The sequence below is a fragment of the Tachyglossus aculeatus genome, chromosome X1 (genome assembly GCF_015852505.1).
Source record: "Tachyglossus aculeatus isolate mTacAcu1 chromosome X1, mTacAcu1.pri, whole genome shotgun sequence".
Taxonomy (NCBI): Eukaryota; Metazoa; Chordata; class Mammalia; order Monotremata; family Tachyglossidae; genus Tachyglossus; species Tachyglossus aculeatus.
Window position 1 is genome coordinate 74,948,838 of NC_052101.1, and position 12,788 is coordinate 74,961,625.

The 12,788-nt window shown below is 40.3% G+C and overlaps 1 protein-coding gene across 2 annotated transcripts in view; it reads right to left on the reverse strand.

Moving 5' to 3' along the window:
* The window catches only part of APPL1 (adaptor protein, phosphotyrosine interacting with PH domain and leucine zipper 1), a 52,259-nt gene that overhangs the window by 22,443 nt on the left and 17,028 nt on the right, over positions 1-12,788 (reverse strand). For both annotated transcript variants that reach the window (XM_038771631.1, XM_038771630.1), the window contains exons 4-10: positions 12,044-12,115; positions 11,333-11,420; positions 10,349-10,390; positions 6,291-6,349; positions 4,026-4,172; positions 1,945-2,027; positions 1,140-1,298 (exon numbers count right to left, since the gene is read on the reverse strand). In XM_038771631.1, the coding sequence (XP_038627559.1) occupies positions 1,140-1,298; positions 1,945-2,027; positions 4,026-4,172; positions 6,291-6,349; positions 10,349-10,390; positions 11,333-11,420; positions 12,044-12,115 (650 nt within the window). The remainder of the gene's footprint in view (positions 1-1,139; positions 1,299-1,944; positions 2,028-4,025; positions 4,173-6,290; positions 6,350-10,348; positions 10,391-11,332; positions 11,421-12,043; positions 12,116-12,788) is intronic.

A 12,788-nucleotide genomic window follows, 5' to 3' on the forward strand; every position in this document is an offset into this window, starting at 1 on the left:
TAATCCCAGCTCTGCTACTTGTCTGCTGTGTACCTTGGGCAAGTCACTTAACTCCTCTGTGCTTCAGTTTCCTCACCTGTTCCCTCCTACTCAGAGGATCGGCACCATGTGGGATAGTGACTGTGTCTTGACTTGATTATCTTGTATCTAACCCAGCACTAAGAACAGTGCTTGGCACACAATAAGCCATAACAAATACCCCGATTAGTATTAAAACATAATGTTTAGAACAGAGTTCATATTTCCAGCCAAATTAAAGCAATTACAATTGAATACTGAAATAGAATATTTTCAACATATATAAATTAAGTACTTTCTAATCAGAGGTGGGCAAATACAGCCTATTGGTTCACTTGGCTTAGGTCAAATCTAGGCCACCAACTAACTGGTGGTGGTAGCATCTAGAGTTTTTCCCAAAGTGGCTCCTTAACTGGCTTTAAGCCTGCTGCAGATGCAGTCAGCAAGTCCCTCATTCCACAGGCCCTAGAGCTATTGAACACAAGAGGGTCTGCAGTGTGTCGGGGTTACTGACTATCTGTAGGAGGCTAAGAGTACAGAAATACAGTCGTCTACGCCTTTTATAACTACCCCTCCCCCAAGACACACACACACACACACACACTCTCTCTCTCTCTCTCCATTTGGGAGAAGTTTATATGCAGCTCTGATGTGGCTTACAAAATTCAGCAAATCGCCCTCCAGTTCCAATAATTTCCCACCCCTGACCTATACTGATATATAGAGTTCAAAAACTCAGATTTTGACATATGACCTATATTCTTCAGAAACTCTCATACAAACTCACAAACTCATTTTATAATTAAGGTTACAATGATAGCTAAATGCACTTTGCACCATGGCCCCTACAATATTTTCCATTTAAAGAAATTTTATTTTCTTGTCATACAGGATTCTAACTCAATCTGCACTTAGCACCTTCAAGGACTCTTTAAACTGAAATCATTTCTAATGAAGTTATTATAGTCCTGCCCTAATTCAGAGGTAAACCTTAAACATTCAATCTATTCTCAAGGAACATATATGAAAACCCTCCCACATAGATTAACTTTTTTTTTTTTGCTTTCTTCTGTGAAAATGAACCAGCTGTGATTTAAAAAGTAGAAATTTTGTTTTCTTACTTTCTAGTATTAAGATAACCAGCCTTTCGAGTTAAGTTCCGATGGACAGGAAATTTTGCGATGTCAGGGTCGGGCATATATAATGGGTCACTGGCTACTTCCAAATCCTCTATTGTCTGTTGCATAGTCTCTACTTCACAGTCCATTTCTCTACGAACGCTAATACAGAAAAATTGGAGCGAATTAATCCAGCTGCATGTGATATAGACATCTTTTACCAATCGCATTTCCATAAAATGAAGTATGCTTACCTGGAAGGGTTCTTAAAATAATTTCTTAAAATTTCATTTGTAATAATTATATGGCAAGCCTCCTAGTCTCACTAAAACAGTTAAACATTTAACTTGGCAAATGGAAAAAAAGACGAATTCAAGTTGAATGAGACGCTATTCCAAATATTAAGTGAATGGTAAAAATTGATGAGCCAGATAAGAAAATGCCCACACAAAGTGTACCCACTAAAAACCAATAAGTAAATGCCTTTTTTAGATTGTGTAATCTGACAGTTATTTTATCATGTACACTATGGTAAACATCCCATTCCTTTATTTTTCAATCAATCAATGGTATTTGAGTACTTACTACGTGCAAAGCACGGTACTAAGCTTATTTCTTATGAGATCAGTTTCTCTCCACGTTTGTTAAAAGATCAGTCAAAAAGATAGAATAGTAGATGTCAGAAACAAGAGAGTATCTTGTATCCCCACCTATAACCTAAAGATTTCATACATGCAGGCCTGAACAAATTAATATTACTTTAATATGAATTTTTTTCAGAAACTTTTCAAGAGAAAAATATACTTACTTTTGTACACTTGTTCCAATATTTGTTAGAAACTCTTCAAGCTGCTCATTGAGATTTTCTGAACCAATTTTAAAGAAACTTATCTTGAAAAAGCAAAAAGTTATTGTTGAAAAGTCAAAAATCATTTTATGTGCCACCTTTCTAGGTTGAATGTTAATAATTTTGCACAATAATCACATTATCTAAATCAATTCTATCCTAAACAAAAAGTCCCGTGCAAGTGGGTGGCCCAAGAGATTGGTTGTTCAATTGGTGACGAGGCAACGGTGGTGTTTTGTGACACCTTGGGCGTTTGAGTAGCCATATTTAAAAACATACTGCTTGACTGTAATGGGGCAGGGAATAGGAAAAGGTGCCCTAAACATCACCAGCCTCATCAAACTCAAAACTGGCTCACCAGAAAACCACACCTGGTAGATGATAATCTTACAAAGCAATAGAAAATAGAAAATGAAAGAAAAGACAGAAAATAACTGTAGTATTTAATCACATATTTGCCTCCACTGAATAATTATGACCTGCCATTGAATTTTTGAGGAAACGAAAGATTTTTCTACCACATTATTATTATTATTATTATGTGCTGTCGAGTAATTTCCGATTCATAGAGTCTCCATGGATATACTTTCTCCAGAAAGTCCTGTCCGCTGCAATAATCCACAACCTTTCTAACGGTTTTTCTGTTATCATTGTTATGGTCTCTATCCATCTAGCTGCTGGTCTGCCTCTTCCATGTTTTCCTTAGACTTTTCCTAGCATTAGTGTCTTCTCTAGAGAATTAGTCCTCCTGATTCTGTGTCTAAAATATGCAAATCTAAGTCGAGTTATTTGGCCTTCCACAGACCACTTTGGTTTAATTTGCTCTAAAATCCATTTGTTTATTTTTCGGGCAGTCCACGGTATTCGCAAAAGCCTTCTCCAACACCACATTTCAAAAGAATCGATGTTGTTTCTATCCTGTTTTTTTACTGTCCAGCTTTCAGATCCATAAAGTAACTTTAACTAGTGATAGCTGAACATGCTGAAGCAGGCAGAGGAGAAGGGGAAGAGGGTGACTGTAATTTGTTGAGTGCCTATTGTATGCAGAACTTGGGAAAATGCAATAGAAGAGATACAATCTCAAGTAATCAATCAATCAAGTAGTCCATCATATTTGTTGAATGCTTACTATGTGAAAAATACTGTACTAAACGCTTGGGAGAATATAATATAACAGAGTTGGCAGACACGTTCCCTGCCTTCAAGGAGCTTACAGTCTAGAGGGGGGACAGACATTAAAATAAGTAAGCTCCTTCTGAACAGAGAACATGTCTATCAACTCGGTTATATTGTATTTTCCCAAGTGCTCTGCACACAGTAAGCTCTCAATAAATATGACTGGTTGATTATGGATACATACATAAGTGCTGTGGGACAGATTGGGGTGAATACAGGGTACAAATACAAGTGCAAGGGTGACACAGAAAGGAGTGGGAGAAGATGAAATGAGGGCTTAATAGGGGAAGGCCTCTTTGAGGAGATGTGATTTTATTAAGGCTGTGTAGGTGGGGAGAGTGATCATCTGTTGGATATGAAGGGGAAGGGAGTTCCAGGCTGGAGGCAGGACATGGGCGAGGGGTCAGTGGCAAAATAGATGAGATTGAGGTAGAGTGAGTGGGTTGGTGTTAAGAGAAACAAAGAGAAGCAAAGTGAGTGTGCTGGGGTGAAGTAGGAAATCAGTGAGGTAAGATGGGAGGTGGGGGTAAGATGACTGTTTTAAAAAACCAATGGTAAAGAGTTTCTGTTTGATGTGACAGTGGATGGGCAACCACAGGAGGTTCTTGAAGAGTGGGGAAACATATCCAGCATATCCACTTTCTTCTCTCAGGTGGTCTTTTTCACTCTTTTACATACAGACCAAAAATTCCTTATGAAAAATGTTTTAAATCTGGGTAGAGAATACCTGGACAGTTATTCCATTATACTAAAAATTTATATAACTTCTTACCAGTGGCCTAGAATATGCATGCAACAAAATTCAATCTCAAACTTAAAATAAACTTATTCTGAGTTTAACTCCAAATATGAAACCCAGAGTTTACCTGAGCCTGCATATATCCAAGCAAAGGTTCTAATATAGCTATTTTTTTCTTGTACTGAAGAGTATTTAATGCACAGAAGTAATGCATCATGGTCTGGTGCTGTTTTTTCCTGGAGGTATACACATCTTCTATAACTTCATGCTTCACCTAATAAAAGAACAAAATAGGTGACCTCACTTTGGATTTCATTTACTTTTTGATATAGCTCATTTATCAAAACATAAACCTATTTTAAAATTAGCATTGTGACACCATGGCTGGGGCTGCCCACAACACTTCCTCCTGCCCAATGCGAAAAATACAAAAAAAAACCCCAAAAAACAGAATGTAGACTTTCTGGGAGGGGCCCAGGAGGATGGATGTGGGGAGAGCAAGGAGGGGGTGGCAGTAGCAACTCTTCTTCTCAAAGTGATAGTAGATGAAGCAGCATAGACTAGTGGATACAGCATGGGCCTAGGAGTCAGAAGGACCTGGGTTCTAATCCCAGCTCTGTAACTTGTCTGCTGTGTGACCTTATCCTTGTCTGTCACAGCACTGTTGGCACCTGAACTGTTTCAGTGTTTAGCTCTGCATTTCCAATGTAGATCTTTTGCTTATCTGCACAGTTTCTCTGGTGCATTTAGATGCATTATTCAAGTTTTCTTCAGACATCATCAGTTTGTACCACTTGGATGATGTGGTAAAAAAAAAGTTTGGGACTCGAGGAGACAGCCGTGCGCATACAACATTTCTTGAATCACTACCTGTAGGATGTTGGATGGTGCTCTTAGTCTGCTGAGTTGGAAGAGTTTCCCAGAAGATGGAAATGTAGTCTTAGGCCAATATACAGGTCTCTTGCTGCATACCCTAGCTTGGCTGCGGACAATAAATTTAACAGGACTGGGCATACTACACATCCCTGTTTTACTCCACTGGAGACAGGGAACTGATCAGATAGGACATTCCCAGCTCTGACATGACCACCCAGTCCACCGTGAAAGAGCCTCCAAACCTTAATGAAATTTTCGAGACAGCCATATCAACTAAGGAATTTCCAGAGCCCGGATCTATTGACAGACCTTAAGAAGGCAATTTGAAACTATGGAAATTGTATAGAGACCTTGGTGCTTCTCCTTACACTCTTCCTGCATCTAACGTGCTGCACAGGTCATGTTCACTCTCTCACACGGGGATCTGAAGATACCCTGAAGCATGATGTCAACAATATTTTCCATTAGCCAGTACAAGAGGACTCTGACTAGGATCTTAACAGGAATGGAGAACTGTGAGATGCCTAGATAGATGCCATCTAATTTTTGCCATTCTTCTTGAAGTTGTGATGATGGTGGCAATTTTGAGATACTGTAGCATTGCCTCAGTACTCCTTACATTCAGGAAAAGCTAGTTTCACTGTTTAAGCAGGGTGACCCCTCCTCTGTAAAGCTCAGCAAATATCACCCCAAGTGCTTCTTCACTTTTCACAGCTCTGACTGCAATGGTGACTTCCTCAACAACTGAAGTAAATGCCATGCTTTTGCATGTTAGTAGGTTCTCTATGCTGTGCAAGGCCTTATCTTCAATAGCAGAAGGTGTTAAAGAGAATGGTTGAAGCGCTGCTGGACTCTGTGCAGGATTCCCTTCCTTGACTGTGATGAGGGTGGAGCCATCTGAGTCATTTTTACTTTTTAGAAAGGTTGTGATAATGTGATAAGGTTGTGATAGTATTTTGAATCAGGAACAATGTCTGAATTGAGGCCCATGTAATCTTCCCAGAGTTCAGAACAGTGCTTCACACATTTTAAGTCCTTAATGTTGGTACTATTACTACTAATAAACCATTTTTTCATGATTCTAAATTTTTGTTTTTTAATTAATTTAATTCAATCGTATTTATTGAGCACTAACTGTGTGCAGAGCACTGTACTAAGTGCTTGGGAAGTACAAATTGGCAACATATAGAGATGGTCCCTGCACAACAATGGGCTCACCGTCTAGAAGGGGGAGACAGATGACAAAACAAGTAGACAGGGATCAATACCATCAGAATAAATAGAATTATATCTATATACACATCATTAATAAAATAGAGTAATAAATATGTACAAATATATAGAAGTGCTGTGGGGAGGGGAAGGGGGTAGGGCAGGGGCGCGATGGGGAGGGGTGGAGGAGGGGAGGAAAAGTGGGGGCTCAGTCTGGGATATAAAGCACTAGTACAAATAGCCATTTGTTTAATGCTGATATTCAACTATTCCTGGGATTAAAAGAATTTACAATGTTACAAACCTTTTCATTTTCTCTTTTCTTTGAGAGGCGGCTGTATCTATTAATTGCAGTGTCATGATCTGAAAAATACATGTATTCATGTCAAGGATATAATTTCCACACAAAAATGTACCCTTTAACTGTTATCGTTTTGAGAAAGTGGATTATCCCAAGGGAAAATTTCCCCTAAACCAAATTGCTTTTACTATAGCTAATTCAGGGGCTTTTGGGGACAAAAGATGCCAACTAACAGCGGCAGAGTTAAGGAACCCTGGGCTCTGATGCATGTAGGCTACCTTGGGGTCCACCCAAGTGTCCACAGCAGGGGGAGGGAAGTGTTGTCAGAGACAATCTCTTCACCAAAGCAACAAAATCATTGAGTTTAGTCTTCCAGCTGCCTACAGAAACCCTTGTGTCACATCTCCATGACTACCCTAGATGTCTGAAGAGTGCACTCAGGAGTTTGGACCCCAGAATTTGCATTTCTGGCTCTTATAGCTGCTCTGAAAGCCTGGCTCTGTGGTTGCTTTGGCAACTGGAAGCCTACAGAGCACTTATTATTGTTTGGGAAAGCAGATGAATATGGGGTTGAGAGATTCAAAGGGGTCACTTCAAGAAACATTAGTGGTCCTTCCAACATATAAATAGCTCCCAACATTCACCAAACTAAATCTCTCACTATTGGTTTTCACTGGGGTTAATTCAGTTCTTGAAAGTCCCCATGTATTGAAAAGGTTTAGAGTGAAGGCTTATGGAACAAATGTAGAAATTCTATGATTTTTGTCACAATGGACAATGGTAAGGTCTGTGACGGTCAAAAACAAACATTCCAAGCCTGCACTATACATTACAGGTAGGCAGAATGTATACATAACGTAGGCATACACAGTATATAAAATTCATTCATTCATTTCATTTTTATTTAACCACTTAAATACTGTTACTTGATACATGAAAATTACTCTAGAAAAATTATGACTTCCGGGTTAAAAAGACTTCCTGCTAAAGACTTGATCCTCCTCCTAACACCATTCTTTGTGATTTTTTTTTGCCTGTCCACCCCATTATTTAAACAATCTATAAATATGAAGTAATAAAATATATTGTTCATAAGTGCATCAGGAAGGTGTGACTAAGTGCTTAGGTGGAATAAAAGTGCTGAAATAGCAGTTGGGAAATATATCAGGGTGAGAATAGATGTTAATCACAGAAGACCTCCTAGAGGAGATGTGATTTTAGAAAGGTTGGAAAATAGGGAGATCAGTGGTCTGCTTGATGTTCATCAATCGTATTTATTGAGCGCTTACTGTGTGCAGAGCACTGTACTAAGAGCTTGGGAAGTACAAGTTGGCAACATATAGAGAGAGTCCCTACCCAATAGTGGGCTCACAGTCTAAAAGGGGGAGACAGAGAACAAAACCAATCATACTAACAAAATAAAATAAATAGAATAGATATGTACAAGTAAAATAAATAAATAGAGTAATAAATATGTACAAACATATATACATATATACAGGTGCTGTGGGGAAGGGAAGGAGGTAAGATGGGGGATGGAGAGGGGGACAAGGGGGAGAGGAAAGAAGGGGCTCAGTCTGGGAAGGCCTTCTGGAGGAGGTGAGCTCTCAGTAGGGCCTTGAAGGGAGGAAGAGAGCTAGCTTGGCGGATGGGCAGAGGGAGGGCATTCCAGGCTCGGGGGACGACGTGGGCCGGGGGTCGATGGCGGGACAGGCGAGAACGAGGTATGGTGAGGAGATTAGCAGCAGAGGAGCGGAGGGTGCGGGGTGGGCTGTAGAAGGAGAGAAGGGAGGTGAGGTAGGAGGGGGCGAGGTGATGGAGAGCCTTGAAGCCCAGGGTGAGGAGTTTCTGCCTGATGTTGTCAGGTCCAACAAAAGAGGCATATTGCAGCAACACAGCACAAGGGGCTTATTAATGCTGTCTTTCCTCCTTCTCTCCCCACTTCAGTCTACACTTCACAGAAGTGCTCTGGGCATGTTACTCCCTTCCTTAAAAATCTCCAGTGGCTGCCTGTCAACATACGCATCAAGCAAAAACTCCTCACTCTCGGCTTCAAGGCTCTCCATCACCTCGCCCCCTCCTACCTCACCTCCCTTCTCTCCTTCTACAGCCCAGCCCACACCCTCCGCTCCTCTGCCGCTAACCTCCTCACTGTACCTCATTCTCGCCTGTCCTGCCGTCGACACCCAGCCCACGTCCTTCCCCGGGCCTGGAATGCCCTCCCTCCACACATCCGCCAAGCTAGCTCTCTTCCTCCCTTCAAAGCCCTACTGAGAGCTCACCTCCTCCAGGAGGCCTTCCCAGACTGTGCCCCCATTTTCCTCTCCTCCTCCTCATCTCCCCACGCCCTACCTCCTTCCCCTCCCCACAGCACTTGTATATATATGTACTTGTATGTACATATTTATTACTCTATTTTACTTGTACATATTTACTATTCTATTTATCTTGTTAATGATGTGCATATACCTTTAATTCTATTTGTTCTGACGACTTTGACACCTGTCTGCATGTTTTGTTGTCTGTCTCTCGCTTCTAGACTGTAAACCCGTTGTTGGGTGGGGACTGTCTCTATATGTTGCTGACTTGTACTTCCCAAGCGCTCAGTACAGTGCTCTGCACACAGTAAACACTCAATAAATACAACTGAATGAACGAATGAATGTAATACTAATATGGAGTTGCATAGGTGAGGACAGAGTCTGTTGCCTTAAAAGTGGTCTCAACCTCATCTGCAAAAGATGGGAGAGGTAGTTAGAGTCTGCGGTGAGTGTGGTGTTCCTTCACACCGTCAACAGGATCCAAGCACGTGTGGCTGCAGTTTTCTTAAATGACAACAGGGTGTGGCTGAAACTGAGAAGCAAGGAAGGTTTGGCTGAAATAGACAACAGGGAGGGTAGGACTGAAGCATGATTTAGGAAAGCAAGCTAGATTAATGCAAAATGGAGACTGAAAGCAAAATGGAGTAAAGCTGGTTAAGAGTTGGTTTCCACAAGGTGAAGCAGGAGGGAGTTCCTGGCAAGAGGGAGGGTACGACCAAGTGGTAGGCGATGGAAGAGATGAGGGGAGGTTAGCCTGAGAGGAATAAAAAGTGAGAGCTAGGTAGTAGTGGGAGAAAAGAGTGGATAAGTAGGTGGCAGAGTTGATCAAGTACATTTAAACCAATGGACAACTACTGGAAATTTCTGAAGAGTAAGGAGAATGTCATTTTAGAACAATCATCCTGACAACAGAGTGCATTATATGGACTGGAGAGAGGAGAGCCTTGGAGGCATGAAGAGCAGCAAGGAGACTGATGCAGTAAACAAGCTGAGTTATGACCAAGTGCCTGGACCAGTGCTGTGGCTGAATGGAGAGGAAGGAATGGATTATGGAAATATTGTAGAGGAGGAACTGACAGGATCTGGCAATGGTCTGACTATGGGGGTTGAAAGAGAGGAAGGCGTCAGGAATAATGCCAAGATTATGGTGTTGGGAAAGATGATGGTGTTGTCAACTGAGCTGGGAAAGTTAAGTGGAAGAGCAGATTTGGGAGGAAAGATGAGGAAATGAATTTTGGACATATTGAGCCTGAAATGCCAGTGGGATATCCAGATAGAGCTGGAGGCAGGAGGAAATGCAAGACTGCAGAGAAAGAGAGATGTCAGGACTTGTGAGATAGATAGTGCTTCACACTCCGTAAGCACTCAATAAATGTCAATAATGATGGTTCACAAATTACTAAGTTTTCTCTTAGATGACATGATTATGGGCAAAAAGACACAGCAAATACAGAAGTCCATATTTGGGAGTACATTGCGTAGTTGCGACTGCCAGGCTCGCACTGGCCTTCAGCCACACTCACACCATGGGTAACTTTCACCAGCAGCATCTTACACAAAAGACAACTGAGTGCAATTCTAAAAATCACTAATTAAAACGGTTAGTTGTTTTTATCAAGTCAACGAGGGCTAATTCTTCCCAAGGCTACAACTATGCCTTCAAAATTGGCCTCAGTCACTTTCTGATTACAAATATACATATCTGTTAAGAAGTTGCAATTTAAGCTTAACAGTACTTACCCTGACTAGCCAACTGGAACACTTCTTTTAAAGTTAATATTTCTAAAATGAAGATTCAAATGTAAGAATCAATACAGTTTAGTATTATTTAAGGAGAGCAGTTAACATACTGTCCACCCTTTGGACACTCAAAACTTACTGACTGGGTGAGACTGTAACAATTGCTTTCTTTTTACATTTATTTGTATATGCTAAAACTATTAGTGAATTCCAACTATGACCCTTCGAGTAAATCTGTCTACTTGTATACTTGGGTTGATAAAGGCATCATAGATAATTGCTATTCTAGAGAAAATTCTTCGCTATATCAGTTACACATCAACAGTGACTACTTTTTATTTGGTTGGCAGAGGAATTTCAAGGTCAGCTAGGGCACAGCTGGAGCAAATACCATGCCTTTCTCAAGAAAAAAACCAACAAATAGCACATGTTTAACTGCTGTGGATTCTTCTGGGCTATGACATGAAATTCTGAGATATAGACATAAGCAAATTATTTAATATAATGCCATGACCTAAATATTCCATTTACTGTTCCTTTACATAATGAAGGAAAGTTAATGAGTCAAAACGATAAATGAAAAACATGACAAAGAACCTACATGGAAAGTGACACAATACACAAAAGGTAGGTAAAAAACAATCAAGCATTCTTGTTTAGAAAGCTAAATGACCTCCCTCTCCTAAGCAATATCCCCAAAATTTGACTTTAGCTCTCATCTGCAACAATAAGATAAAATGCACAAATCTTTAACTGTACCTGACAACGACAAGTACTACTATTTGAGTCCCAGATTTACTTCCAATACCACAAGACAGGCATTATCTTAATACTCTTTTGTGGTGGTGACATTACTGGAGTTATACTTGATTCAGTAAAAGAAAAAGGCAAAATACCCTGACGCTTTAAGAGGTCGTCTGGCAATCCCATTACTCTTGTTACAATTGTTAAAAACAGGAATTATTTGAAAGTTTGCTTCAATACCTTTTAGATCCCGTTCTTTAAATTGGGATATGGGGAACATCATAGCATCAGCAAGCTGAGTTGAAAGTACTGCATGACAAGAGCTGAGCTAATAGGAAAGAAATAAAAGATAAATACATAAAGCCACAAAATTATTTTAATTACAATTAAGCAAAATCTGGTAGTCTTTATTTTTGAGGAAAACAAGTTGATAGTCATGAATCATTTCACAGTTCTTTGCCCCTGTCCCTCTTCTTTCCTTCCCATCTCACAACTTCAACTACAGCCAGGGACAGCTTTCTCTTTATCCAGCATAATCTTGGTTCTTCCCTACCCCCACCACCCCTCAACCTTCCCAGGTCTAGCTAGCTCTGCTCCCACCCATAACTACCAGGCCCCAGTTCTCCTCCTTCGGCCTACATGCCCTTTTGGGCTACCTACTTAAGACTGTGATGCCTCTTAGATGGCTTGCAATGGCCATACTCCTCACCCTTCTTGCCTTCTCCGCCTGTCCATGCATTCATAGTTGTGGTGTGATAGAGTCTGATAGCTATTACTAATGGCAAAACTCAGAACATTACAAAATACGAAATATTGTACAACGTCCTTACTTACAATTAGCGTTTTAAGGAATAGTCCATTTGTGCCAAGCCTATCAAAAATGGTAACCATTGGTGACACGACTTGTTCAAAGACTCATTTGAAACCAAATAAAACATACGAACCACTTACCTCATCAATTACTTTTGCAAACTGCTGCAGAGTAGAGTTCATAACTTCATCATCTCCCCCTAGTGGAAAACGCTAAAAAAGTGAAAAAGGAGCACATTCATAACTCTGACCTCTTATGGACAGGGAAAATGTCTATTTTGGGTCTAATAATTTCAGAACATAACTTTTGAACTGAATTTTTAAAATAAATATTCTTCTTCTCTAGGAGAGAGCAATATCAACAAACTGAACTTAAATAACCAGAGAAGCATTTAAATAACTATAGGATAATTTAAATAACAGAGAAGCAGTATGATCTAGTGGACAGAGCGCAGGACCGGGAGTCAGGAGACCTGAGTTTTAGTCCCAGCTTTGCCACTCGCCTGCTGGTGTGACCTTGGACAAGTCACTTGAACTTCTCTGTGTTTGTCTCCTCATCTGTAAAATAGGAATTACATATTCGTTTTCCCTCTCATTCGACTGAGCTTCATGTGGGACAGCAACTCTGTCTAATTTGATTATCCTAGGTCTTCCTTAAAATATGAACAAGCCCTTACTACAGTCCTTCAAAATGTTATTCTACTGAAAATATTAATGCAATTTAACACAAATCTGTTGTCTGGCAATACTTAAGGAAATAACACTATTAGGCCTTTAAAGATAGATTTGTTATCTGTAATATTTCAGAAAAAGTCAAATGGGTCCCCAACCCTCCTCCAGAGATTTATTAGGGCAAAAGTGAAGGAAAATTCATAGTCCTCTATCA